Genomic DNA, 27521 nt, shown 5'->3' on the forward strand with positions numbered 1-27521 from the left:
CCAAGAGGCTAACTCTGCAGGGGCTGAGGCTGGAGAAGGGGATGACGTGGAATCAATGCCGTGGGCTCTCAGGACCATTCTCCCGAGGCTCCTACCCAGCCCCACCATGCGGAGTGCGGCTGCAGAGGCGCCAAAAGAAACGGGGATGCTCCTCACACACGAAGTGCCTGCAGATTTAACTCTGGATCGTTCTCCTCACCTCAAGCTTGGACAATAAAATAAATATATGTTTTATGACTATTTATTTAGAGTTTTGGGCACATTATAATATGTAATATATCCCTTAGTTTCCATTTCCTGAACCTTTGGCTTAGAATTGTGTCCACTTGTGTTATGATGCAAAACATATGGATGTGCCTGAATCAGTAGTACCACATGAAAAAATAAAACCTCATTCTTCCTTCCTTATATTCTACACAGGAAGAATCAATGGTAGCATAAATATCCTGCAAGGTTATTTTGTATACTCAACAAAAGATCACAGCAAATCATTCCATTTCTGTATCTCGAGAGGAAGTAGTTAACTAGTCTTCAATCACATCTTCCCAAACATCTCCATTAATATCCACAGCATGGAACAACCTGGAAGCACAGAGTAAGGCGCATATTTATTCACTTATTTAATTTTTAGTACTGTTTACATAATTGGGAAGGATGCATGCCAGTGTAAGTCTCTGATTAGGGTGGGTAGGGTTGAAGTATGGAGGAAAGTGGGTGGGACAAATGTTTCAGTATTTTTGCCCTCCTGTGTCTGTGAGAGTAAAGGGGAGGGTGGCACACATTTGTGAACTTGGACAAAACAATTTCTTCCTTTCTCTCAAGAACCCTTTCTGTACTCCTCCTGATAGTATCTTTGGTATGTTTTCTTCCTTATCAACTCCACTGAAAGGGCTGAAATTGGAGCTCCCCTGAACAAGCTGCCTTCCAGTTCCTAAGAAGAGCCCTTTCACGGTGCACACACTCTCTTGGGCCAAGGCTAGCACCAACAGGGTATAGATACCACCACCCGATTGGTGGAGTAACCGAAGACTGAGGAAGTCAAGCAATCTAGAGGTTGGACTCCTGCAAGGTACTGTCATCCAGCCCTCACACCCACATCCACGCATGCTTTGTACTTGCCAGTTTCTTCTCCTTCCCTTTTGTGACTTCAAATTTATGTAATTCTCAATACTAGATTCCCAACCATTTACTGGTAAGGTTGGCTCCTTCCACATTCTGTAGTACTGTATAACCCCACTGGTTACAGTTAGCCTACAGAAATCCAGTAACAGAGATGGCCAACTGCTGCTGACTGGGGAGCCCTTGAAACATAGATGTTCACACCGAGTTTAGCATTCACAGTCAGCTCCTCCTCACCACTAACAAAAAGGAGACCTTTACCACAAAACAAATGACAGAGGTGGACACCACACTGCTTAACAGAGTCTCGGCAGCCCAACATTATGTGCCTCCTGACGTAATATCAGCCTCATGAACCACCCACACCAACAACAGTGCTCTTCATTTGAATGTGGGAGCAGGCCTTCGGTTTTCCCACTAGGATGTCTGGGTTTGATTCCTGACTTCAGCTCCTGACTCTGGCTTCCTGCCGACGCAGGCTCTGGGAGGCAGCAAATGGTGGCTCAAGTAAGTAACCAGATGCCTGCCACCCACGTAGGAGACCTGCATGAGTTCCCAGCTCCCAGCTTTAACCCCGGCCCAGCCTTGTGCTGTGGCATTTGGGGAGTGAACTAGCTCTTTGCCCATCTGTCTGTCTGTGTCTCTTGGTCTCTTGACAGTTTAAACAAATAAATAAATTAAAGCAAATTTCTCATTATCAGAAAACAAAGACAGAAATACACTAAAAGACACTATGGAGAAACATAAGTTGTTACAAAGGATAATTGGCCTGGACTGTTTCCCTCAACATAAAGTGGACAAATTTTTCTATATGAAGAAACAAACGACAAAGAACCAAAACATTCGATCAAATTTTCAAAAAAAGGAATTTTAGAGGCCTGGCGTGGCAGCTCAGCAGCTAAAGTCCTCGCCTTGCATGCGCCAGGATCCCATATCGGCGCCCGTTCTAATTCTGGCAGCCCCGCTTCCCATCCAGCTCCCTGCTTGTCGCCTGGGAAAGCAGTAGAGCATGGCCCAAAGCCTTGGAACCCTGCACCCGCCTGTGGGAGAACTGGAAGAGGCTCCAGGCTCCAGCTTCAGATCGGCACAGCTCTGGCCACTGCGCTTATTCGGGGAATGAACCATCGGATGGAAAATCTTTCTCTTTGTCCCTTTTCCTCTCTGTATATCTGCCTTTCCAATGAAAATCAATAAATCTTTAAAAATAAATAAATAAAAGAAATTCTAAAACACTGTTGGGAAGTCCTACATGTATTTATTTGGCATATAACTGTACTTGTGCTTGTTATTTTAAAAAAAATTATGTATCTTCATTTTATTTGAAATGCTGAAAGAGGGAGATGGATCCACTGATTCATTCTCTAAATGCTTCCAGCAGTTGGTGCCTGGCCAGGCTGGAAACAGGAGTCTGGAATTTAACACAGGTTTCCCACAATGGCAGGGACCCAAGCACTTCTTAGGCAGCTGGAATTAGAAATGGAGCCAGGACTCAAATTCACATACGCTGACATGGGATGTGAGCAACCGAGCAGTGTCTTACTGCTGTGCTCAACATCGGCCCTGTTAAACTTTTTTTTTGAAGTACTGTCCTCATGTAGAAACATGAGATGCATGTGGCAATAAAGAGAAAAAAAAATGTAACAAAATATTATCACGTGTTAATGCATAGTTATGGTCCTATCCTTTTTTTTTTTAAGATTTATTTTTATTACAAAGTCAGATATACAGAGAGGAGGAGAGGCAGAGAGGAAGATCTTCCGTCCGATGATTCACTCCCCAAGTGACCACAACGGCCGGTGCTGCGCCGATCTGAAGCCAAGAGCCAGGAACCTCCTCCAGATCTCCCACACGGTGCAGGGTCCCAAGGCTTTGGGCCGTCCTCAACTGCTTTCCCAGGCCACAAGCAGGGAGCAGGATGGGAAGTGCAGCTGCTAGGATTAGAACTGGCACCCATATGGGATCCCGGCACATGCAAGGCGAGAACTTTAGCCTCTAGGCCACTGCGCCGGGTCCTATGGTCCTATCCTTTCAACTTTCATGTTTTAGAAATACCTCATGTTTAAAACTGAGACTTAAAAAATAAAAATTGGGCCTGGTACCACAGCATAGTAGGTTAAGCCTCTGCCTGTGGCACCACCATCCCAATATGGGTACTGGTTTGAGTCTCAGCTGCTTCACTGCCAATACAGCTCCCTGATAATGGCTTGAGGAAGCAGTGGAGGATGGCTCAAGCCCATGGACTCTTGCACCCACGTGGAAGACCTGGAAGACGCTCCTGGCTCCTGATTAGCCCAGCTCCAGCCTTTGAGGCTTGCGAAGTTAACCAGTGGATGGAAGATCTTTCTCTCTATCTCCTTCTCTTTCTGTAAATCTACCTTTCCAATAAAAATAATTAAAAATAGAAAAAAAAACCCCACAAAAATAAATATACCTCTGAGAGCCAGTGGTTCAACAGCCTAATCCTCCATCCAATGGCACCAGCATCCAATACGGGTGCCAGTTTATGTCCCCGCTGCTCCACTTGTAATCCAGTTCTCTAGTTATGACCTGGGAGAGCAGCAGAGGACGGCCCAGTCATTGGGACCCTGCACCCACACGGGAGACCTGGAGGAGGCTTCTGGATTCAGATTAACTCAGTTCTCGCTACGGCAACCATTTGGGGAGTAAACCAGAGGATGGAAGACCTTTTCTATTTGCCTCTCTCTCAATAACTAAGTCATTGCTAGAAAAAATTCTGAGAGTGTATGCTCTCATTCTCATAAAATTCACTTTAGGGCCTGGTGCAGTAGCCTAGCAGCTAAAGTACTCGCCATGCACACACCAAGATCCCATATGGGCACCGGTTCATGTCCTGGCAGCCCCACTTCGCATCCAGCTCTCTGCTACTGGAAAAGCAGTTGAGGATGACCCAAAACCTTAGGACCCTGCACCCAAGTGGGAGAGCTGAAGAGGCTCCAGGCTCCTGGAGACCTGGAAGAGGCACAGCTCTGGCCGTTGTGGTCACTTAGGGAGTGAATCGATGGATGGAAGATCTTCCTGTCTCTCCTCCTCTCTGTATATCTGACTTTACTTACCAATAAAAACAAATAATTTTTTAAAATCCACTTAAAACATTCTTTTTACTTTCACTTGAAAGGCAGAGTTATAGACAAAAGGAAAGAGGCTTTTCTTCCCACTATTCATTCCCTAAACAGCTGCCAATGACTGCAGTTGTGCCAGAAAGAAGCCAGGAGCTTCATCCGGGTCTCCTACATTGAGTGCAGGGGCCCAGGGACTTGGACCATCTCCCATCGCTTGGCCTAGCTGCATCAGCAGTAAGCTAGAGCAGCCGGGGCTAGAACCAGCACCCGTATGGAATGCCAGTGTTGCAGGTTGCAGTTTAACTCACTACACCACAGCATCAGCCCCTAAAGCCCATTTTCAGGAAACAGACATTCATCTACATGGGAAAACACATTGATAATACTCCAAGCAAGTCTAAATACTTTAGTAAGCACTAGCTTCATGGCCTGCAACTTAAACACCTATTATGATTGCTGCAGAGCCCCAGGAAATCCATACGCACATACCGGTTGAAACACAGGGACTCAGGATCAGTGAAGTGTTTGTAAGGGTTTGCTCGAGAGAGAAAACCCATGCAAATCCAGCAGAAGTACTGCATACAGCCCGTGCACGTCATCTTGTTACATCCGTCTAATTTCTGGTGGGAAGAACAGAAAGGGAACATCATCAAGGCCGTAAAGGCAAGAAATGAACACAGTGACGAGACCCCACACTCCAGGTCCTGTCCCTTTCCTTTTGTAGGGCAAAGACATACAAATAACACGTTGGTAACTATTGAATGCTTGCTATTTTGCTTTTCAAGTAAAATACGGAAAATACTTAGTAGTTAGTAGAGCTCTTCTGATAAACACTAGATTCAAATCAAATACATGTATATAGAACATGTAATTAGATTGTTATCTAAATGTTTGGATTAAATACGGGTGGGAAGTAAATTTTCACATAAACCTAAGTAAATATTTAGGATCAAGCTCCCTCAGTTCCGTCACAGCCCCGTCCTGTCCTGAGGCTCACCCCAAGTGGCTAAAGGCAAGTCGATGACAGAGTCATGGGAATTACCACTAGGCTCATCAGGTAGGGTGGACTGAACTGTGGAATCCAACGTAAACATTCAGCTCAACTGAAAACATACTATGATGTTTGTCAAGAAGCAAGATAATGGTCTCATTATTTTCACTAGGAGGACTATTTCCTTTTCCCAAATGTATGTCTTTTTTTTTTTTTTTTTTAAATAAGAGTACCATGTTTTAGGTAAAACACTTCCGAGAAGTCAAACTTTTTCTTTGTTTTTTTTTCAGATTTATTTATTTTTATTGCAAAGTCAGATATACGGAGAGGAGAGACAGAGATGATGACCCTCCGTCCGTCGATTGACTTCCCAAGTGGCTGCAACTGCTGGAGCTGAGCCAATCTGAAGCCAGGAGTCCAAGACTCTTCTGGCTGCCCACGCAGGTGCAGGGTCCCAATGCTTTGGGCATCCTCGACTGCCCTCCCAGGCCACAAGCAGGAACCTGGATGGGAAATAGGGCTGCTGGGATTAGATCCAGCACCCATATGGGATTCTGGCACATTTAAGGCGAGGACCTCAGCTGCAAGGCTACCACGCCATACCCACTACTTTTTTTTAAATCACTCAGATATACCTGTGGCACACCCCTTCTCCGGATCACTGATGGTCTGAACAGGATCTGTCTGTTCCTCTCCGACTCAGCTGGAGTATAAATCCCACTGAGTTAGGAGGGTGGCAACTTCATCCAGCTAAGGGGACAAATGGTAGGGGCTTCGGTCAAGTGATCAGGGTGGATCCCGCATGAGTACTGATAGCCTTTTAAGAACGAAAAGGAGACTGAGTAAGGGAGACACACACACATACTCTGTCTCTTGCCACCTGCTGCACTGGGCTGCCCTGAGATTTCTCCAACAAGAAGCCATCGTTATGGTTTGGTTCTTTGTAACTTACCCAGTGTAGTATTTCTTACCAGCAACAGAAAATGGGCTAACCTGCAATACATTCATTCAACTCTGAGGTAGAGCTAACTCTGTCGGAAAGGACTTTGAAAAGCAAAGCCTACACTTACGTTCAAAATCATTGACAACACTGAACAGAGAAATCTGCATTTTAGGAAATGAAAAGGATTTAGAAAATCTTAGGAAAGATGAACATCAGTTGCTAAGGAAGTCATAAAATGATTAATAGCTCTGAAAGCAATCCCAACATGCCTGCTGATCTGCCGGCCCTCATTTACCTGTATAGGGGTCCCGCAACAGGGGCAGTTCTTGGAGTTCTTTTCCAGCCACTCCTTACTTTCCATCTCTTCCAGTGCCTTCTGAATCACCCTCTTACCATACCTCTGTTCCAAGAATCTCTTCGTGGCCTCATCTGCTTGCAGGTACTCATCCCGTAAGTCTACCAATTTCTCTAGAAAGTGAAATAGAAGATTAACTTTTATACAACCCTGGAATGCTGACAAAATGTCACTTGAGGAGTGAATCAGCAGATAGAAAATCTTCCTCTCTGTCTCTCCTCCTTTCTGTATATCTGACGTTCTAATAAAAATAAATAAATCTTGAAAAAAAAAAAGTAAAGAAAAATTCCTGAGCAAAGTAAACCTGTTACAAGGTAGAAATTACACAGGCACAAATGACAAAAAGCAGAAGGAAATATTCTAAGAAAAGCTAGACTTTGAAAAAACTGTAAAAATCTGTTTTTTTTCCCCTTAGACTTTAGTATCTTAAGGATAATGTGTCTTTGTAGACAGAAGTATACAGCCAAAGACTGACTTACCTCAAAACATAAAGGTTGAAATTGGCATGTTCAACTTTACACTAATATCTCTCACTGTCTGGCACTGAACAAGGTCTGGAACAGGCCTTTGTGGCTGAAGGGCACAGGCTGCATTTCAAACAGTGAGCGACATTTACCGCCCTCTGCCTGAGGTTTGCCAGGTCACAGGTGCAGTTGATGCTCCTGTCAACTGCGGCTCCTGAAATGTTCAACCTGGCTGCTACTGCTCTGCCACTTAACTCAAAGGAACAGGCAACCTCTACCTGCAGACAGAAGGCTTCTGCTCGCAATTCTATCACCTCCATCTTTCAACATAATAGGAGACTTCTCCCAATAATATTCCAGTTATTTTACATTTCCTTTCCTTATGTCATTTAGAGGTCTGTCCTTTACTAAAATAATGGGCAGTTTTTCTTTTTTTTTTTTTAGATTTATTTGAGACAGTTACAGAGACAGAGAGACAGAAACTCTTCCAGATTGGTTTTCTCCCCAAATGGAGGCAACAGCCAGAGCTGGAAAGATCTGAAGCTGGGAGCAGGGAGCTTCTTCCAAGTTTCCGACATGGATACAGGGACCTGAGGCCTTGGGCAATCCTCTACTGCTTTCCAAGTGCATAAGGAGGGAGCTAGCTAGAAGTGGAACAGCCAGGCCCAATGCAGTGGTCTAGCAGCTGCGGCTAAAGTCCTCGCCTTGAATGCCCGGGGATCCCATATGGGTGCCGGTTCTAATCCCAGCGGCTCCACTTCTCATCCAGCTCCCTGCTTGTGGCCTGGGAAAGCAGTCGAGGACAGTCCAGTGCTTTGGGATCCTGCACCCGTTTGGGACACCTGGAGGAAGTTCCTGGCTCCTGGCTCCAGATTGGCATAGCACTGGCCGTTGCGGCTCACTTGGGATGTGAATCATCGGATGGAAGATCTTCCTCTCTATCTCTCCTCCTCTCTGTATATCTGACTTTTTAATAAAAATAAATAAATCTTTAAAAAAAAAAAAAGTCCTCACCTTGCATATGCTGGGATTCAATATGGGCACCAGTTTTTTGTTTTTGTTTTTGTTTTTTTTCACCGGTTCTAATCCCTGCTTCCCATCCAGCTCCCTGCTTGTGGCCTGGGAAAGCAGTTAAGGACGGCCCAAAGCCTTGGGACCCTATACCCACATAGGAGACCTGGAAGAGGCTCCAGGATCCTGGCTTGGGATCAGCTTAGCTCTGGCTGATGTGTCCACTTGGAGAGTGAACCATCGGATGGAAGATCTCTGTCTGTCCTCCTCTCTGTATATCTGACTTTGCAATAAAAATAATTAAAAGAAAAAGTTTACACTTTGTAAAATACTATCAAATGAATTAGTAAAAAATGAAAAGGTACAAGCGTAAGTTTTTAATCAAGTATGACTGACACAAAGCGAAATACGAAATCACTATTGAAGTTTTTTAATCTCTCACTTTCTATACACAGCTTATCGAAACTAGTAATGAACACAGTACCCTTGAGGAGCACTGCATTGAGGACCCTTAGCATAACCCATGAAGTCACTAGCATCATCCTTATTACTCTGAGAAAGACTAATCCATCAAAATCCAGTTAAATCCAACCAAGGGCCTGACTTTCCAGTCCTTATTTAGATCAGAATTAACAAAAAGGTTTCACCTCCCATGCCAACTGCAACAGAGGGTGGCTATGCTAAGAAGTTTCTGGACCTCTCTGGGCTCAGTGAGGAAGTGATTGACGACTGACCCGTCAGATAGTCCATGGAAACAGAAGTGGTGGCTTGGATGCCTGCATTTGCCACCCAGGGCCTCCATCAGTCCATGTTCATGTTCATAGGAGGGGAGTACTTCAGTGTCCTTCCTCTGCAGTGTCCCTCCTCAGGACTGGAGGATTGTCCTCTCTTGGACCACTAAGCCAGTGTGGTAGCCTTGGTGTTTAAACCAAAACCTTCAGATCCCGCCTGCAGAACATCTCATGTCCTCGTCTGCTTTGTTTCCTTGCTTAGCATTTGTGACCACCTAACAATATCCTTATTTACCAAGTCTGCCTGTCCTCCTGACTAGAATCTTTAAGTACTACAGACACGGGAGATTTTGCCTTTTCTGGTTACAACTACACACCCCGAGCCAAGGACAGTAATGAAAAGAAATGATGGTTGAACAAATGCCTCTGCACTGCAGAACTGGCGCCATAGGCTGTGATGGGAAGTAAGGGGCAGGGAGTGAAGACGTACCTGCAGTCACTTTACATGGAGAGACCCCATGGTAGGTCAATCTGCACAAGGTACAGAAGGCAAAGTTGCAGCTGGAGCAGATGCCCATGGTGCAGCTCGGCTCCTGCATCACCGGCAGCTGGCAGGACGGGCGGGGGCAGTACACCACATCTGCCATCCGGTCCAAGGTGGACTGGAGAAGAAGGCGGTCGTAGCGAGCAAACAATTCTGCCTCGACAAGCTCTTTAACCTGGAGGGAGATCCAAAACACCACAGGCCTCACTCAGCCCAGCCAGCTGCGACCCTGAGGAGATGCTGCATATGCAGTGTCAATCAGATGAGCACATAGTGAACATTTCTCCTCCACTTCACACCTGAACCGAGTATGGCACTGTTATCAACAACTGGATTAAAAAAAAATGTCAGAGATAGCACCAGTTCTAGATAGAGAAAGCACTCCTACCTGCTGGTTCACTTCCCAAAGTGCCACAATGACCAGGGAGGTAGGGGTGCGAGCAGACAGGTAGGAAGGGGAGTCTAACCCAGGACCTGGAGGCTAAACACCCAGTTCTCCAACTCTAGTGGCAAAAATCCGACTACCTGAGCCAACACCCCAATTCCCAGTTTGTACTGCCAGGAAGCTGGAATTGGGAGGAAGAACTGAGGCTTGAACCCAACAACACCAATGAAGGACACAGGTGTCTGAACTGAAAGCTTAACTGAGTGAAATGCCCATCCCAAACTGTATAATTTAAACAGTTTTGAAAATAAAATTGCATCTTTTTTTTAAAGATTTATTTATTTTTATTACAAAGTCAGATATACAGAGAGGAGGAGAGACAGAGAAGAAGATCTTCCGTCCGATGATTCACTCCCCAAGTGAGCGCAATGGCCGGTACTGTGCTGATCCGATGCCGGGAACCAGGAACCTCTTCCGGGTCTCCCACGCGGGTGCAGGGTCCCAAAGCTTTGGGCCGTCCTCCACTGCTTTCCCAGGCCACAAGCAGGGAGCTGGATGGGAAGTGGAGCCGCTGGGATTACAACCGGTGCCCATATGGGATCCCCGGGCATTCAAGACGAGGACTTTAGCCGCTAGGCCACTGCGCCAGACCCAAAATTGCATCTCAATAAAGAGAAAAACAATAGAAAATCCAAGAAGTCTATAAGTGATTCAGTTTGTCATTCCAAGGAAATGCTTCAGATACCAACCTTACATGAAGAAAGGCTAGGGTCCAACGTGGTAGCCTAAAGGCTAAAGTCCAAGCCTTGCACGTTCCAGGAAGGATCTCATATGGGTAGTGGTTCATCTCCTGGCAGCTACACTTCCCCTCCAGCTCCCTGTTGTGACCTGGGAAAGCAGTTAAGGACGGCCCAAAGCCTTGGGACCCTGTACCCAGGCAGGAGACCCAGAAGAAGCTCTTGGCTCCTAGCTTCAGATCAGCTCAGCTCTCCAGCTGTTGTAGCCACTTGGGAGTGAATTAGCTCCTCCTCTCTGTATATCTGACTTTCAAAAAAAAAAAAGGCTAATCATTGGGGTGAGTGTGGTGGCTCATAGGATAATCCTCCACCTGTAAGTACTGGAAGTGCATATTAGTGCTGGTTTGGTCCCAACTGCTCCACTTCCCACCCAGCTCCTTGCCTGTGGCTGAGGAAAGCGGGAGAAGGCTCAAGTGCCTGGGTCTCTATACCTATGTGGGAGAGCTGGAAAAGGCTCCCAGTTTCAGAATTGCTCTGCTCTGGCCACTGCGACCATCTGGGGAGTGAACCAATTAGATGGAAGATCTTTCTCTCTCTGTAAATCAGTCTTTCCCACAAAAATAAACAAATCTTAAAAAAAAAAAAAAAAGATGAAAAAAAGGCAAAGGGAGAGAAAGAGAAAGCAAGATGTCATCTGCTGCTTCCCTCCCCAAATGCCCTCACAGCCAGCAGCCGGGAACTCACGCTGGGTCTCTCACAGGGGGAGCAGAGACCGCAGCACTTGGGCTTCCCAGGGTGCACATTAGCAAGAAGCAGAAACAGCAGCAGAGCAGACACTCTGATTTGGGATGCAGGCACCCAAAGTCCCTTTACTGCTGTGTCAAACGGAGTTCCCGTAACTACTTTTTTAACATTTACCCATGTCTTTCCCAGTGCTGCTACGGAAGCACTTATATCTATTCAAGTGTCAGGAAGACCATAGCATACAGTGAAACTACTAAGGAACTGGCTCCCAGATCTCTGCCCTATCAAGGAAGCTCCTTAAACAGAACTGGAAGGCAGCCCTCCGCAGAGTCAAGTTACCTGACCAGGAGTGGCCACTGAAGAGCACTTTGGTTCTGGGCAGTTGAGACACTGAACTTGGCCATCTTTGATCTGGATTTCAAAGTAGTCCTTCAGACAAGCTTTGCAGTACACATGCCTGCACTCCAAGAAGTACATGCACTCACTTCCCAGTTTCTCACAGAAACAGATATTGCATAGGAACAATTTACTATTGAAGCATTTTATCTGCTGAGCTTGATCGAAGTCCAAGATTTCCTGGATCAGACTCGACAATGATTCCACGTCCTGCACAGCTCGCTCGTCCACGGCTTCCTCTTGATCTACGGTGCACCCAGCGGCTCCTCCAGACTCCAGCTCTTTGTTGGGACAGGCTGGCGCTGCTCTTCTCTGCACCTGCTTGTGGGATCCCATCTTGAGCTCAAAAGGAGAGACAATATTCAGGTAGGCGAGGGTCTCTTCCTTAAGAAACTGCATCCAGGCAAACAGGACCACACTGCCTCGGTGCTCTTCCCACAGGTTGTCCAAGTGCTTGCACAGAGCGGACAGCTACGAGAGAGCAGAGGACAACACTGGTGAGTGCGCAGACGCCACTGGTTCACCTGGAGGATCTTCAACTTCCTCAGTGAGGCCCTCAGGCTTCCTACACTGGTTGCTGCTTTTTTAATGCTGGGATGAACTGTGCTACATAACAATACCAATCTTAGACCACTCAAAGTAAACTATAAAACTCAGAAACTAGAAAAGATAATGTAAAAACAAGAAAAAAAACCCTAAAGAGATCTAGTTCTGCAATGAATTTTTTCCTTCCTTTGGGAGCGCTGGTCCTGTGGTCACCCTGAAACAACAGTTAGAAAAGAATGGCTTCAAAAGACCACCCAGGTTTAAAGATACATTTTAACTTTTAATTCCATCAAAGAGCCAAGTCATTTAAAAAATCCCTACACAGAACTCAACCTGTGAATTCTTTTTTTCAGATTTACAAGCTGCTCTTCCATGTGCAATCTGGGTTTACTCCAGATCCTGGGTAATGGAGGGAAGCGAACTGACCTGACCCTGGACGTCATTACAAGCCCTCAGCAAGTTCTGGCTACCAAAGAGAAAACACCAATTTCCTAAGCTAAGTAACCAAGGTTGAAAGTATTTTGTCTTTTTTTAAAAGTGTTCTGTTCACTCTGAAAGGAAATATATGAGGATTTCCCATTAGGAATGTAAAATATTTGTTAGAGCTCAGGAATTATAAGCAGATTTTCCTTTTCAGATAAACACCCAAAAATAAGCCTTCCAAATGGCAAACACCCTATTTTCTGTTCCTGGCTCTGTGTAATGCTGCCGAATAGACCTTGCACAAGCATTAACTTGTATACTTATCAACAAATTAAGACTGGAAAGCTACTGCTTTTTCATGTGTGCTTGAAGATGCTCCCAAGGTCAATCACGATTTTAAGAAGTCTGTTCAAATCTGTAAAACCTAGAGAGCAGCGAGGTGAGCCCCAGGCCCAACGACCAAGCAGCTCCCCTCCATCCTCTGTGCTTCTCTACTCCTTTCTCAAAAGACCAGCATGTAAACCAGGAAGGGGAGCAGAAAACAGCAAGAGGGACTCTGCTCTTGGCGTGCATACTGAGAACAATGGAAAATACCAGAAAACTAAATCTACTTCCCTCCTTCCTGCCCATCCTAACGCGAGAATGATTGGTACGTACACCAATTTCACCATTAACAGACAAGATTTATAACACCATGAAACCAGAGTGCAACAATCAACAAGAATTGGACCAGCAAGGAATATTAAAGATCAATTAAAATCCCAACTATATACATAAAATTTTATAGACAGTAATATTTTTTTACTGTAAAACGTGTGTATGGTGTATACATACACGCAGGCATGACTATAAAATATCAAGATCTCTGAAGAAGTGAGACTATAAATACCCAAACATTATTAGTCATCCAGCCATAATGACTAATCTAAACGTCTAATGGTCTAAAAGTCTTCCTGGGCAAGTAATTATTTGTCTTGCACCTATTATCTCTGACACAGGTATCACAACATAAAGGAATACTCCCTTCTTCATTATTCTACATACATTCCTTTCTCAAGGTTTGATTTTTCTTAAAGCATAAACTCAATTTTGCAGAGTCACTGTCATACAAAAGAGCGGGCTGGTGGCTGGGAAATGAAAACTATGTGACCAAAAGGATAAGCTCCCTGTGGTCAGTGACCTTGATAGCCCTGGTTCTATATACACATTAGCCTATCAATCTTCATCATGCCTTTTAGGAAAGCAGCTGCTATCGATCTGTTACATCCCAGAATATTTTCAATTAGGTTCAAGTCATATTTATGCCTCAATCAAGAGTTGAGGCTGATACTAGATAAGGATGTATGTAACCCAGAGGAAATGAAGCTGCTTTAATGAGGTCTCAAGCCTTATGACAAAGCTACAGGAACCATACACATTTATATTTCTAAGTATTCATAACTATTTGACACCAATCAATGACTATTTGTTGTCAGTAAACAAATTTGAAAAATGCTTAACATTTACTCGGGAGATATGCTTATTATAGCTAGATTAGCTCAATTTTCACTCCTATATACAATCATTTTGTATTTTAGAAATGATTAAGAAACTAAGGGGAAAAAAAGGAAAGGAATACTAACATCTAAGGAAAAAATCAGAACTACACAGCCTCCATTACAGTACAGATTAAGTGGGAAAATAGCAAGACAAAAGAAACAGTATATTTGGTTAAAAATCACTCTAACTGCAATTCATAATGATCAGTTGTTTTAACCATTGCCATTCCTTTTAGAAACATCAAACACTTCAATTCATTAACATAAGGATTCATGAAGGCAAAGGGAAAAAAATTACAAAATCTAAGCCATTTGTTCTTCATGCATCGAATTCAAGACCATCAAAATAGTCTTCAATTAAAGATGATTTGTTTTTAGTTTCTAAAAACGGATAGAAGTTTCGGGTCTAACCTGAGTTGGTGACAGCCATTTGCCACTAAGTGTGAATGAAGGTGGGGAGGAGGATGGATAATCTGGTGGCAGTTCAAAGTTCAGCACAAGTGGAGGCAGAAAGCAAATGGTGTATTCAAAGCCACTATTCTGGAGACACTCATTTGAATTGCCTGAACCAAAAACAAAGATTAGAAAGGATCAGTTGGTCAACACTTGAGTGTCCACTGGTACTGAGCGGAGCTCAAGGAAGACTTACAGCTTTACTGAGGGAATGAAAGCCCTCCTTGAAAGCACTTTCTACTCCCTAATTTTAACTCCATAGCCACCACCTTAAAAAACATATACAACCTTGTAAGCCCTTGAAAAACTTACTAAGCACCATGAAATGCATAATGACGATATACAATTTATTCTTATATGCACTTCTGAGTACCCCAAACACCACTAACCAAGTAACATACAGTGTCTGTTTCACTGTTGCTGGTTTGCCATGAAGATTAAAAACACTGTCTGAAGAGGATCTTTATTTTTATCAAATGACACAACCTACTGATTTCATTTTTCTGCTAAACTAAAAATGACAGCCATAACTAGTATTCCAATAGCTTTGGAATAGTAACAGTCTTTTTCATAGCGAACTGTACTTCTAATTACTGACTTTATCAGTTAGTTATTGCCAACACAGTGATTTTGGGCTTGAGGGCAGCACACAACACTCCCACAATCCAAGCTCCATTTTCCTTACCACGTTCACATTCTTTACTAAATGCCTTAATAGTAGACACATTTTGAGAAGCAGACATAAAGGTCTTCTGTGAAAGTTTGTATCAAAGCAGCATGTGTCACATGTCGTGGGAAGTTGAAAAAATTCTGGAACCCAAACAGTATTGCCACCACCATGTTATTTTAAAGCTCTCTGAGGGTTTTTGCATTTTCTCTTTGACTACTCCCTATTTAACAGTCACTGTCGCATGACGATGTCCCAGCGGTAAAACACTAGCATGCATGAAATATGCAGAATAATATTCCAGTTCAGGCAGTCCAAAAGATGGAATCAGATGGCAAAGGGTTCCAATTTGTTATTAAAGTGAATCATGCCTTAAACCGTTTATCCTTAATGTCTATAAACCAAAAATCACAGTTTTGGGAACACTAAGAAACAGTGTAATTTCTACATAGAAAAGTCCGTGTAAGAGAATATTATTCACTAACCGCTCACAAATATCTTGAAATTCTGTGGCAAATCCAAATAGATCCTGGTTTCTCCGCCTTGGACGGACTCAGCTTTTCTAAATTCATCGCCATCATAAATGCTCGCCAAGGCCAGCAGTTCATCCTCCTGCGCCTCTCGGTCTTCTGACGACATCTAGTGGTCTAGGATCTGAAGGCGCACACACCAACCACTTGAGATGCACAGGAGCTGCGAGAAGCTCAGTATCACTTCAAAGAAGGGTTCCTCCAACTGCAAGGGATGAATCAATATCGTCATGTTTCTGCTAAACTAAAAATCGCAGCGTTATCAAGTAATTCATTAGTTTTACAACAGTAAGTCTTTTCCAAAAAGAGCGGTGGTGGTATTTCTAATTGCTCAGTTTATCAGCTGGCTATCTCATTTTCATGGATGATTTAGGAGAAAACCACAATTAAATTTTTTAAGACAGATTTTTTTTTAAAGATTTATTTATTTTTATTGGAAAGGAGATATACAGAGAAGCAGAAAGGGAGAGAAAGATCTTCCATATTCTGAGTCACTCCCCAAGTGGCGGCAATGGCCAAAGCTGAGCCAATCTGAAGCCAGGAGCCAGTAATCGCCTTCAGATCTCCCACGCAGATACAGGGTCCCCAAGGCTTTGGGCCATCCTTGACTACTTTCCCAGGCCACAAGCAGGGAGCCGGATGGGAAGTGCAACAGCTGGGACATCCCACATGGGATCCTGAGCATGCAAGGCAAGGATTCAGCCACTAGGCTACTGTGCCAGGCCCACTGTTTTTTTTTTTTTTTTGCCTTTATTTTTTTGCTTCCATGGTGGTTTAATGGATTCAACTGCTGTTTGTAACACTTCCATTCCTATTGGAATGTGTTCTGTTCCTGGCTATTCTACTTCTGACCCAGTTCCCTGCTAATGTGCCTGGAAAAGCAGCAGAGGATGACCCAGGTACTGGGATCCCTGCTGTCCAAGAGGGAGACTCGGCTTGAGTTCTCATCTCCTGACTTTTGATGCCCAGCCCCAGCAACATGCAGGCATCTGTAGAGTGAGCCAGAGGATGGAAGATTTCTGTTTCTGTTCCTTCTCTCTTTGCTTTTCAAATATAATTTTTTTTTTTGGGAAAGCACCTTTTTCAAAAAAGAAATCAAAATATATTTGGTAGTGTTTTAAGAAATGAATGAGGGCGGGGCCCGGTACGATAGCGTAATGGTTAAGGTCCTTGCCGTGAACGCCCCGGGACCCCATATGGGCGCCGGTTCTAATTCCGGCAGCTCCACTTCCCATCCTGCTTCCTGCTTGTGGCCTGGAAAAGCAGTTGAGGATGACCCAAGGCCTTCATTCCTTGCACCCCTGTGGGAGACCTGGAGAAAGAGGCCCCTGGCTCCTGGCTTCGGATTGGCGCAGCACCGGCCGTTGCGGCCACGTGGGGAGTGAATGATCACACGGAAGATCTTCTTCTCTTTCTCTCCTCCTCTCAGTACATCTTAAAAAGAAAAAAAAAAGAATGAGGGCCCAGTACAATAGCTTAGCAGCTAAAGTCCTTGCTTTGAATGTGCCAGGATCCCACATGGGCACCGGTTCTACTCTTGGCAGCCCTTCTTCCCATCCAGCTCCCTGCTTGTGGCCCGGGAAAGCAGTCGATGACATCCCAAAGCCTTCAGACCCTGCACTCCTGTGGGAGACCTGGAAGAGGCTCCGGGCTTTGGACTAATTCAGTTCCAGCTGTTGCGGCTCACTTGGGGAGTGAATCATCGGACGGAAGATCTTCCTCTCTGTCTCTCCTCTTCTCTGTATATCTGACTTTCCAATATAAATAAATAAATAAATAAGAAATGAATGAAATTTAAAAATCTACAGATGTCTGGTTCTCAACCCAGCACTACTGACAATTTGAAGCAAATTTGGGGAGGTCGGGGAGCCCTGTGCTACACACTACAGGGTACTTAACTGCATGCTTTTGCTTCTATCTGCTATGCGCCAACTGTGCCCTTCCCCTGCAAAACTGTGACAACCAGAAATTTCTCAATTTCCAGCCAAATGTATCCTAAGGAACAAAGTTACTCCCCACTGAGAAAACTCTCCAGGTGCAGGTAACAAAGAGCCAGGTACCTGAGCAGGTAGCAAAATACTGTTTTAAAAGTAACAGATTTCGCAGCTCTGAGAAGCCCTAAGACCATGACTGTAGGCAACACAATGAAAATACGCTACCATTCAAGTGTGAATCTATGCTTTTTTAATTCTTAAAAGACAGTACAATTCAGACATTCAAATGTGGGAAGAAATATGTAATGGGAATCTATGAAAATCAGTAACAAAAAGATTATCATCTTGTTGATCAGCATACTGGACACCTGCTCCTTCTCAACTAAAATCTTTATGAAATTGAAATGTATAAACTCCAACAGGTAGGACAGCACACAGCTCTTCCTACCACAAAACACTACAGAATTTAAACACATTCATTTAAAATGATCCCGTTCTCAACCTGGTGAGACCCAGCACCGCCACCTGAGATCAGGAGTACCTGTTCACACCACCAGAAGAAACGATACTAGCACCGCAGTCTGGATTTTAGTTCAGTTTGCAAGTCGTATTAATCCCATTTATCCCGCAGCCGGTGGAGCTGAGAAGGCTGAGGCTGGCTGAGAGGCAGAGCTGTGGGACTCATGCTAGGCAGACTGCGCAAACTCGGCCATCTACAGGGAAGAGACCAAGGATGCACTTAGGACCCTTCACCATCACGCATGTCAAACACACCCCGACGGAGGGCCAGCCCTCATCTGCCGGGGCAGCCGGGCATGGTTGTGCGCCCAGCCTTCTTATCTGAGCGCCCCAGCATGAGAAGAGCAAGGTGGTGGGAGGACAGACACCACACCCTGTCACAGGCACCTCCCAGGTTTTCCTCCTTTCCTATTCTGCGTCTGCCATTCCTTCACCTCCCAACTCTCTCCCATTTTCCTTCTGTCCCTGCTCAGGACTTATCCAATATAGTATTTTTAAAAACTGACAAGTTTGGTAATGGGATAGTACTTTAAAACAAAACACACACACACACACACATGAACCTTTTAAATGTTTCTAAATGTTTAGAGCCAAGCCAAGCCTCCGAAGTGGGTGAAGAAGGGGAGCATGGTTCACGGACGGGTTAGAGTCCAATGAACACTCTGAAAGCCCAGGCAAAAACAGTACGTGCAGCCACACTTCCTGAAACAGATCCTCCGAAGTGTGACATCAAAATAAGCAAGGAACAAGTTTCAGAATCTACTAGGCACTAAATTAGATGCTTTCACTTTACCCTATTTAACTCATGTAACTTTACCAAGCCATAGCACACGCTGATAACAGAACTGAAGTCCTTCTGCCTCTTAAAATATTTACAAATAACTCCCCCCTAACTGTGGCTCATCCCATATGAGCACTGGTTTGTGTCCCAAATGTTCCACTTTCCATCCAGTTTCCTGCTTGTGGCCTCGAAAGCAGTAAAGGATGGCTCAAAGCCTTGGAGCCCTGCACCTGTGTGGGAGACAGCAAGAAGCTCCTGGCTCCTGACTGGTTCAGCTCTGGCTGTTGCAGCCCATTTGGGGAATGGACCAGTAGATCGAAGATCTTTTTGCTCTTTAAATCTGCCTTTCAAAATTACAAATGGGATAAAAGGTGGAATTTACAGTTTCTGACTTTAGGTGGGAGTCCTCCATATTGTCTACCCGCTAGCTGCCACTCCCAGGCTCTAGCTTAGGGCAATCAGAGCAGGTCTCTACAGGGTTCCCAGCTCCCCAGGGCTTTCAGGGTGCACCTTTGCTACTGGTAGGTCTTGCCCTCTCCACTTCCTCCTGACCTGTCCCACCCGACTCCGGCACCCCAGCTGCCCTCACTCCCGGGGCGAATCCTCTCCTTCATTCGGGTTGCTGACCTCCACCCAAAGCCCCTGTTCTACAGAGCTCGGTCCACACTGCGATGACACCCACGTCCACGAGCACCTGGTTCTGGCTTGCATGGGCCACTAGCACAACATTACGACTGAGGGGGAGTGAAATGCAGTATACTGGAACCGGGAAGTAGCAGTACCGGACGCAGCTACTCAGAGCAGGAAGCCGGTGCCGTCGTCACAGCAACAAGAGCACTGTTAACAAACGGGGCTTTCGGGGCAGAGTCTGGGCCGGGATCGCACACACGAGGCAAGTCCTCGGACCATCTCCACGACACCGCCACCAACAGCAATGGCAGCCCACGGGGCCCTTCCGGTCCAAAGTCAGTATCAAATCTGGACTCGGCTCAGCGGGGCAACTCCTCTTGATCAGGGGTGCCACCCAACAAGAGACGCAGTCGCGATATTAATTCTGGTAAACCGGAGGCCACTACCCCACAAGAGGAAAACCCTCCCTCCTCTGTCCGCCGAACCTTTTTGGGCTGATTAAAACCCTACTCGTTCTTACAGGCCACCACCTCCCGTGCGGACTCCGGCCCAGCCCCGGCTCGGGGAACGCAGAGGGCGCAGAGCCGCGGGGAGCGGAGCCGGCCGGCGCTCGGAGCGCCCCTCAGCTGCCCACGCACCCCGCGCCAGGAGGCCGCGGCCCACCAACCAGCGGCCCCGGCCCGGCCACCCTCCTCCGCCTCGTGCGACCGCCATACCTCCTGGCCGCCCCGCCGCGCCCCTGGGCTCCGCTCTCCGGGCCTGCTCCTCGCCGGCCAGGCCTATATCGACGCCCGGCTCCACCCGCGCACCGCCTCTTCCGTCTCGGAGCCGTCAGCTGAGCCCCACAGATCCGGCCCCTCGGCCGCCGGCGTCGGCGAGCGCTCTGCGCAGCCGCCAGGGCCTCCCCGTTCTCTCGGGCGCCCTCGTGTGGCTGCAGGCGGCGAGGCAGGCGTGGGGTCTGACCACCAGCGCCACACCTGCTGGAGACAAATGCAGATTCTGGGCCGCTGCGCTCAGACCACTCGTTTCAGTATTTCCAAATGGGCCCCCCGGATTAGGATGCTTCCCAACTCTTAAAGATGATAACGAGACTCCCAGACCAACCCCAGACTTTGCTTTTCTTCCTCGAATCCCAAATACTTTCTCCAAATGATTGCCCATCTTGGCCTCTCCACTATGAAAATAATTCATCATCGTTTGTCTTCTGTAATAATCAGTCAATTGTTTTATAAGTGCTTAATGTACTTTTTCCCTTCACTACAACCTTGTGACTTAGGTACTGTTTATTATTTGCACTTTACAATTGAGGAACTTACACTTAGGCTTGAGAATTTACCAAGGTACCATTGTTTGTAATGAAAATTAAAACTCTATGCCCCCCCCCAACCCCACCTCCAGCACACCTTGTACAAAAAGTTTAAGAACGGGCCCGGCGCAGTGGCCTAGCGGCTGAAGTCTTCGCCTTGAACGCGCCCCGGGATCCCATACGGGCACCGTTTCTAATCTCAGCAGTTCCACTTCCCATCCAGCAGGGGCTGGTGGCCTGGGAAAGCAGTCGAGGACGGCCCAAAGCTTTGGGACCCTGCACCTGCTTGGGAGACCTGGAAGAAACTCCTGGTTCCCAGCTTCGGATCAGCGCAGCACCGGCCGTTGCACTCACTTGGGGAGTGAATCATCAGACAAAAGATCTTCCTCTGTTTCTCCTCCTCTCTGTATATCTGACTTTGTAATAAAATAAATAAATCTTTTTTAAAAAAAGTTTAAGAGAATCAAGGATAGGTTAGGGTCCAGCATGATAGCCTAGTGGCCTTACAACTGCAGGAATTCCATATGGGCACCAGTTTGTGCCCAAGCTGTTCCACTTCCCATCAGCTCCCTACTTGTGGCCTGAGAAAGCAGGAGAGGATGGCCCAACACACTGGGATCCTGCAGCCAGGGGGGAAGACCCAGAAGAGGCTCAGATCAGCTCAGCTCCAGCCATTGCGACTACTTGGGGAGTGAACCAGAAGATGGAAGATCTTTCTTTCCTTCTCTCTATAAATCTTTCTTTCTGATAAATAAATGAATCTTTTAAAAAGAAAGGATATAGGGCTCAGTGGCGTGGCCTAGTGGCTAAGGTCCTCGCCTTGGTCCCATATGGCCGCTGGTTCTAATCCCGGCAGCTCCACTTCCTCTCTGTCTCTCCTCTTCTCAGTATATCTGACTTTGTAATAAAAATAAAATAAATCTTTAAAAAAAAAAAAAAGGATATAAAGGTTAGAGCTAAAACCAGAAAACCTTTAGGAAAAAACGTAAATTTTTGTGACCTGGGAACTGGGCAATAATTTCTCAACTCTGACACCAAAACCACAAGCAACAAAAGAGAAAAACAATTAATCAATTGTATACATAAAAAGGAAATTTTTTTGTACTTCAGAGAACATTACCAAGAACATGGAGAAGACAACCTATAGAATAAGAGAAACTATGTCTGATAAAGGTCTATTATACAACTCAACAAGGCAAATAGCCCTGCTTATTTATTTTTGTAAAGATTTATTTATTTGGGCCCGGTGGCGTGGCCTAGCGGCTAAAGTCCTCGCCTTGAAAGCCCCGGGATCCCATATGAGTGCCGATTCTAATCCTGGCAGCTCCACTTCCCATCCAGCTCCCTGCTTGTGGCCTGGGAAAGCAGTCGAGGACGGCCCAAAGCTTTGGGACCCTGCACCTGCTTGGGAGACCTGGAAGAGGTTCCTGGTTCCTGGCATCGGATTGGCGCGTACCGGCCCGTTGCGGCTCACTTGGGGAGTGAAACATCGGATGGAAGATCTTCCTCTCTGTCTCTCCTCCTCTCTGTATATCTGGCTTTCCAATAGTAATAATAAAATCTTTAAAAAAAAAAAAAGATTTATTTATTTTTATTGCAAAGTCAGATAGAGAGAGAGAAGGATAGAGAGGAAGATCTTCCGTCCAATGGTTCACTCCCCAAGCGGCCACAACAGCTAGAGCTGCGCCAATCTGAAGCCAGGAGCTTCTTCCAGGTCTCCCACAGGGGTGCAGGGTCTGAAGGCCTTGGGCCATCCTGCTTTCTCAGGCTACAAACAGGGAGCTGGATGGAAAGCAGGGCTGCTGAGATTAGAACCAGCGACCATATGGGATCCCGGTGCGTGCAAGGCAATGACTTGAACCACTACGCTATCGTACCAGGCCCTATGCCACAAGTCTTGATCATCACAGAACAGAAACCTACTGGCTCTATAATAAAAGACACTAAAATCAGAAACACACCTCTTAGAATTGCAAAGGAAGGAGGAGTCTCCAAAACCATTCACAATTATTATCCACGCTGCACTAAAGACGTGGAATTGTAAGCAGAACATGTGGCCAGCCTACCTGAGTGTTCATAGGTGAGTCCAGGCCTTCCCGAAGCCTTCTTAGATGCTAAACCAGGGGAAGCCAAGAACCAGCTCAGGAGATTCTCACAATTGGAGCAGGAGATGGATTGTGACATGCCATGACTTCATGTCAGAGGTTACAGGACACAGATTAAAAGAGAATTTCAAAGCAGCATTAATAATTTGTTAACTGCTAACAATGGACTAAATAAAGAGGGAGAATGCAATTTGAAGTCTAGGATTGAATAAATGAGGTATTGTTTGCTTCTTTGATTTCAGATTCCTGGCTAGTCTTTTAAACTGGGACTGGTGTTGTAGCAGACTATGTCTCTGTTTATGACAGTGACATTTCTTATCCTGGTGGTTCAAATACCAGTTGCTCTGCTTCCAATTCCATTTCCGCTCCCTGGAAAAGTAGCAGAAGACAGACCAAATACAGGGCCTGGTGTGATGACTCAGTGGCTAAATCCTCGCCTTGCCAATGCTGGAATCCCATGTGGGTGTTGGTTCATGTCCTGGCCGCTCCACTTCTCATCCAGCTCCCTGCTTGTGGCCTGGGAAAGAAGTCAAGGATGGCCCAAAGTCTTTGGACCCTGTATCCAAGTGGGAGACCCAGAAGCTCATGGCTTTGTGTCGCTGTCCTGCAGCGATGGACTTGGTGCACAGAACTGATTACTGACTGATGAACAATAGCCGAATTTATTAGGGGCATCAGACTTTATACACTGAGGGTCATATAGGATAAGGGTGGAGGTATTGAGCTTATCAACAAAACCCATCAACTGTTTCTATACTTTTGTTTGGAACTCCTTTTGTCTTGTTTATTCCACCAAGTGTTCTCATACACATGCTGTCCACTCAACTATTCTTATACAAATAATATCCAATCAGGTATACAAAAGGTATCCTTTCGGTTGTTCTCATGCAAATATTATCCAATCAGTCACACAAAAGGCACCCATTCAGTTGTTTTCATACAGATATTATCCAATCAATTGTAATCCTGGGCTCCCTGACCTTCTAGGATCACAATGTCCTCCTACAGCTTTGGATTGGTTCATCTCTGGCCGTTGCAGCCACTTGGGAAGTGAACTAGTGGATGGAAGATCTTTCTCTCTGTCTCTCCTCTCTCTGTAAAATCTGCCTTTCCAATAAAAATAAATAAATCTTAAAAAAAAAAGGATAATCCAGGTACTTGGACCCTTCCTGTCACGTGGCATACCAGAATGGAGCTGCTTGGACCTGGCTGCTGTGACCATTTGGAGAAAGTGCCAGCAGATAGATCTTCTCTGTCTCCCTGTCTCTCTGTAGCTCTTTCAAATAAAGAAAGAAATCTTAAAAACTAAATAAGTAGGGATCAGTGTGGTACAGGCTAATTCTCTACCCTATAGCATCGGCATCCAATATGAGTGCCAACTGACATCCCAGCTGTTCCACTTCTAATCCAGCTCTCTGCTTATGATCTGGGAAAGCAACAAATGACTCAAGGCCTTGGGATCCTGCATTCACATGGGAGACCAGGAGGAAGTTCCTGGTTTCCTATTGGCTCATCTCTGGTTTTTACGGCTGTTTGAGGAGTAGTAAGTCAGTGAATAAAGACTTTCTCTCTCTCATTCTCTCTCTATAAAATATGCCATAAGTAAATCTTTTTAAAAACTAACTAAATAAACTGAGCAACCACTGTGTGAAATACCTTACATGCATTGTCACATTTAAATGCCATGAGCTTATGACTTAGATAATTCTGTCTTCCCATTTGACAGACGGAGAAATTGAGGCATTAAGGAGTCCTGTGATTTGACCAGGCTCAAACAGTGATAGAACTAGGATTAAAACCAAATCTTCATTGCCCTGACCCCATTTCAGTAGCCTATAGGAGAATTCAGGTTTGTTGTAACACATGTAGACAGAGCAAAAAAAGGAACTGAAAGGGAAGGCCCGCTGGCCCGGCGCAGCCCAGCGGCTAAAGTCCTTGCTTTGCATGCCCATATGGGTGACTCAGCTCTGGCCATTGCAGGCATTTGGGGAGTGAATCAGTGGATAGAAGATCTTCCTCTCTGTCTCTCCTCCTCTCTATATCTGAATTTCCAATAAAAATAAATAAATCTTAAAAAAAGCAGCGGGGGGTGGGGGGAAGCCCTCAGGAGGGTGGTATTGTAGTTTGCAACATGGTGAGAGAAGAGAGTGAGATCCAATGCCAGTTCTGTCTCCAGGAATCTTGGATGATAGTAACCAGTACTGGTGTGGGGTGGAGCAGGTGACTTACATTAGGCGGTCAGGACCCAGGCCACTGTGTGCAGAGCAAGTCACAGAATACCACTTGTTGCCATAGGCTCACTCCATGCCTGCACCTGTGCCCAGCTGCCAAAGTCTCCTTTCCGATGCCCATCATCCACCCACACCCCGACCCAAGCCCATGACCCACAGAGGCATAGCAGCGCGAATTACACAGCCTCCCTACCTGCCTCGGAAGGCTGGGATGCAGTGAGCCCCACCTCGGAACAGAGAACTGGATTCTCATGCATCTCCTGTCGCTGTGTGTGTACTTGGAAGGTTAGCATGAGGTAGTCAGGAAAAAAAATATTTAAAAGTTATTTTCATTTTATTTGAAAGACAGGGAAATCTTCCATCTGTTGGCTCCCTTCCCAGACGCCCAGAGCAGCCAAGAGAGGCAGGGTCTCCTGTTTGGCAAGAACTTGTGTGCCTGGGTCATTACCTGCCGCCTTCCATGGTGCACATGAGCGGGAAACTGGGTCAGGAGGCGTTTCTAGAGCAGCCAGAGCTTGAATCAGGTGCTTCAATATAGAATATAGGTATCCCAAGCAGGGTCTTTTTTTTTTTTTAAGATTTTATTATTATTGGAAAGCTGGATATACAGAGAGGAGGAGAGACAGAGAGGAAGATCTTCCATCCGATGTTTCACTCCCCAAGTGAGCCGCAACGGGCCGGTGTGCGCCAATCCGATGCCAGGAACCAGGAACCTCTTCCAGGTCTCCCAAGCAGGTGCAGGGTCCCAAAGCTTTGGGCCGTCCTCGACTGCTTTCCCAGGCCACAAGCAGGGAGCTGGATGGGAAGTGGAGCTGCCGGGATTAGAACCGGCGCACATATGGGATCCCGGGGCATCCAAGGCGAGGACTTTAGCCGCTAGGCCACGCCACCGGGCCCTCAAGCACGGTCTTAACCACAACATCAAATGCCCATCTGATTTCTTTAAATAGAGGATGCATCATAAAACAAAAACAAACCTGGGAGCTACTGTACTAGAAGCGCAATTATCAACGCTTATTGGGCTACCCTCTCCCCAGTTCTGCTCTAAACGCTGTGTTAGCTAAGTTAAGCTAAGCCTTCTAGCAACCCCATCACATACACACCATCACTACCATCCTCTCTATTTTAGAGCCAAAGAAAAGAAGCTAAGGACTGACTGCTGTAACACAGTTAGCAAATCACACAGCCAAATTTTGAACCCAGGCAACTGGGGTGCTGAGCCCACATCAGTAACCTCAATCAATGCTATGCATGGTGAAAGAATGTGATCAGTTGGGTCAGCTGGGTCTGGATGTAGAAGTGACCAGATCACCTGTGTGGTCACCAGAAGCCCGATGATAGCTCAGGTCAACCAGGGTTACATCAAAGGCAGGCTCCCACCAAGGCCCACGGCGCCTGACAGCGTGAAATGTGGTGGGTGCCCCGATATAAGGTAAGATTTGATTTACAGTAATAGACACCGAATGATCATGTTTATACTTATACTCTGGCATTTTATTATTATTTCCCTGAATAACAGCAAAAGGAGTTTTGTAACCCCAAGGTAACATGGCTCTGTGTGAAGGGAAGAGGGGTGAGATTTAGCAGCAGCTGCCATCGTAAATCAGCGTGCCGCTGTTCGTCTCACAGCTCCAGGCTCAACTCCTGGCTGTCACACACTTACAAAGGGAAGCCCCATGAGAATTTATGTAATGCTGGGAAGACTCATTTTCCTTCCTGCCAGAGCCTTTCAGAAGCAAGGAGAGAATTAGGCTGATTGGATTCTATACCGAGAAAAAAAACCAAACCAATGGTTGAGAGGAAGGGAAAAAGTGGGTCAAGTTGCGCTACTTCCCTTGCCAAAGAACATTGACCCTGTGCAGAAAGACACACTGCATTCTACCAACTAAAGGTGCACCTGCACAACTGTAGGACTGACTGAATGGGTGTGGTCCAGGCTTCCTCCAAAGGGATTCTCTCTGTGTAAGAACAGCCCGATCCTGGAGTCATCCGGAAATACTGAGTACAAAGAGGGACCAATCAACGCGGAACCTTCTGAATATTCATGCACAGATGATCCTCTCTGTCAATAAGCTTGATTTTTATGTTTACTGATACATTTTCAATACACCTTGTAAACCAGCATTCTGAAAGAAAAAGAAAGAAGAAACTTGCATTGAGAGTATACATGATTTCTGGACAGGGTTGTCAGATAAAAATACTTGAGCTAAAAAAGTATTTGTTGTTTATCCAAAATTCAAATTTAACTGGGTTTGTGGTTTGGTTTGCCAAATCTGGCAACCTATTTTGGAGCCAATAATCCTAAGCAATGGAAAGGGCTGAAAGCAGTTTCTGAGAGGGGCCCATCTCTGGGAGCCG

At 45.8% G+C, this 27521-nt stretch overlaps 1 protein-coding gene across 5 annotated transcripts; it reads right to left on the reverse strand.

Annotated features, from left to right (window-relative positions):
* Positions 1-227: 227 nt before the first annotated feature.
* On the reverse strand, positions 228-22999 carry RNF14 (ring finger protein 14). 5 transcript variants are annotated; one of them, XM_004586502.3, is made up of 9 exons: positions 22894-22999; positions 18133-18304; positions 15613-15862; positions 14419-14570; positions 11444-11971; positions 9185-9413; positions 6429-6601; positions 4689-4819; positions 228-582 (listed from the first exon to the last, which is right to left on the reverse strand). In XM_004586502.3, exons 3-9 carry the CDS (start codon positions 15764-15766, stop codon positions 525-527), a joined length of 1425 nt encoding a protein of 474 aa, XP_004586559.2. In that variant the 5' UTR covers positions 15767-15862; positions 18133-18304; positions 22894-22999; the 3' UTR covers positions 228-524. The 5 variants fall into 5 exon arrangements, with proteins under 5 accessions (XP_004586559.2, XP_058533826.1, XP_058533824.1 ...); XM_058677843.1 differs by lacking the exon at positions 22894-22999 and adding an exon at positions 22789-22807; XM_058677841.1 differs by lacking the exon at positions 22894-22999 and adding an exon at positions 20238-20363.
* Between the last annotated feature and the right edge of the window lie 4522 nt (positions 23000-27521).

This window comes from Ochotona princeps, chromosome 19 (genome assembly GCF_030435755.1).
Source record: "Ochotona princeps isolate mOchPri1 chromosome 19, mOchPri1.hap1, whole genome shotgun sequence".
NCBI classification, from domain to species: Eukaryota; Metazoa; Chordata; class Mammalia; order Lagomorpha; family Ochotonidae; genus Ochotona; species Ochotona princeps.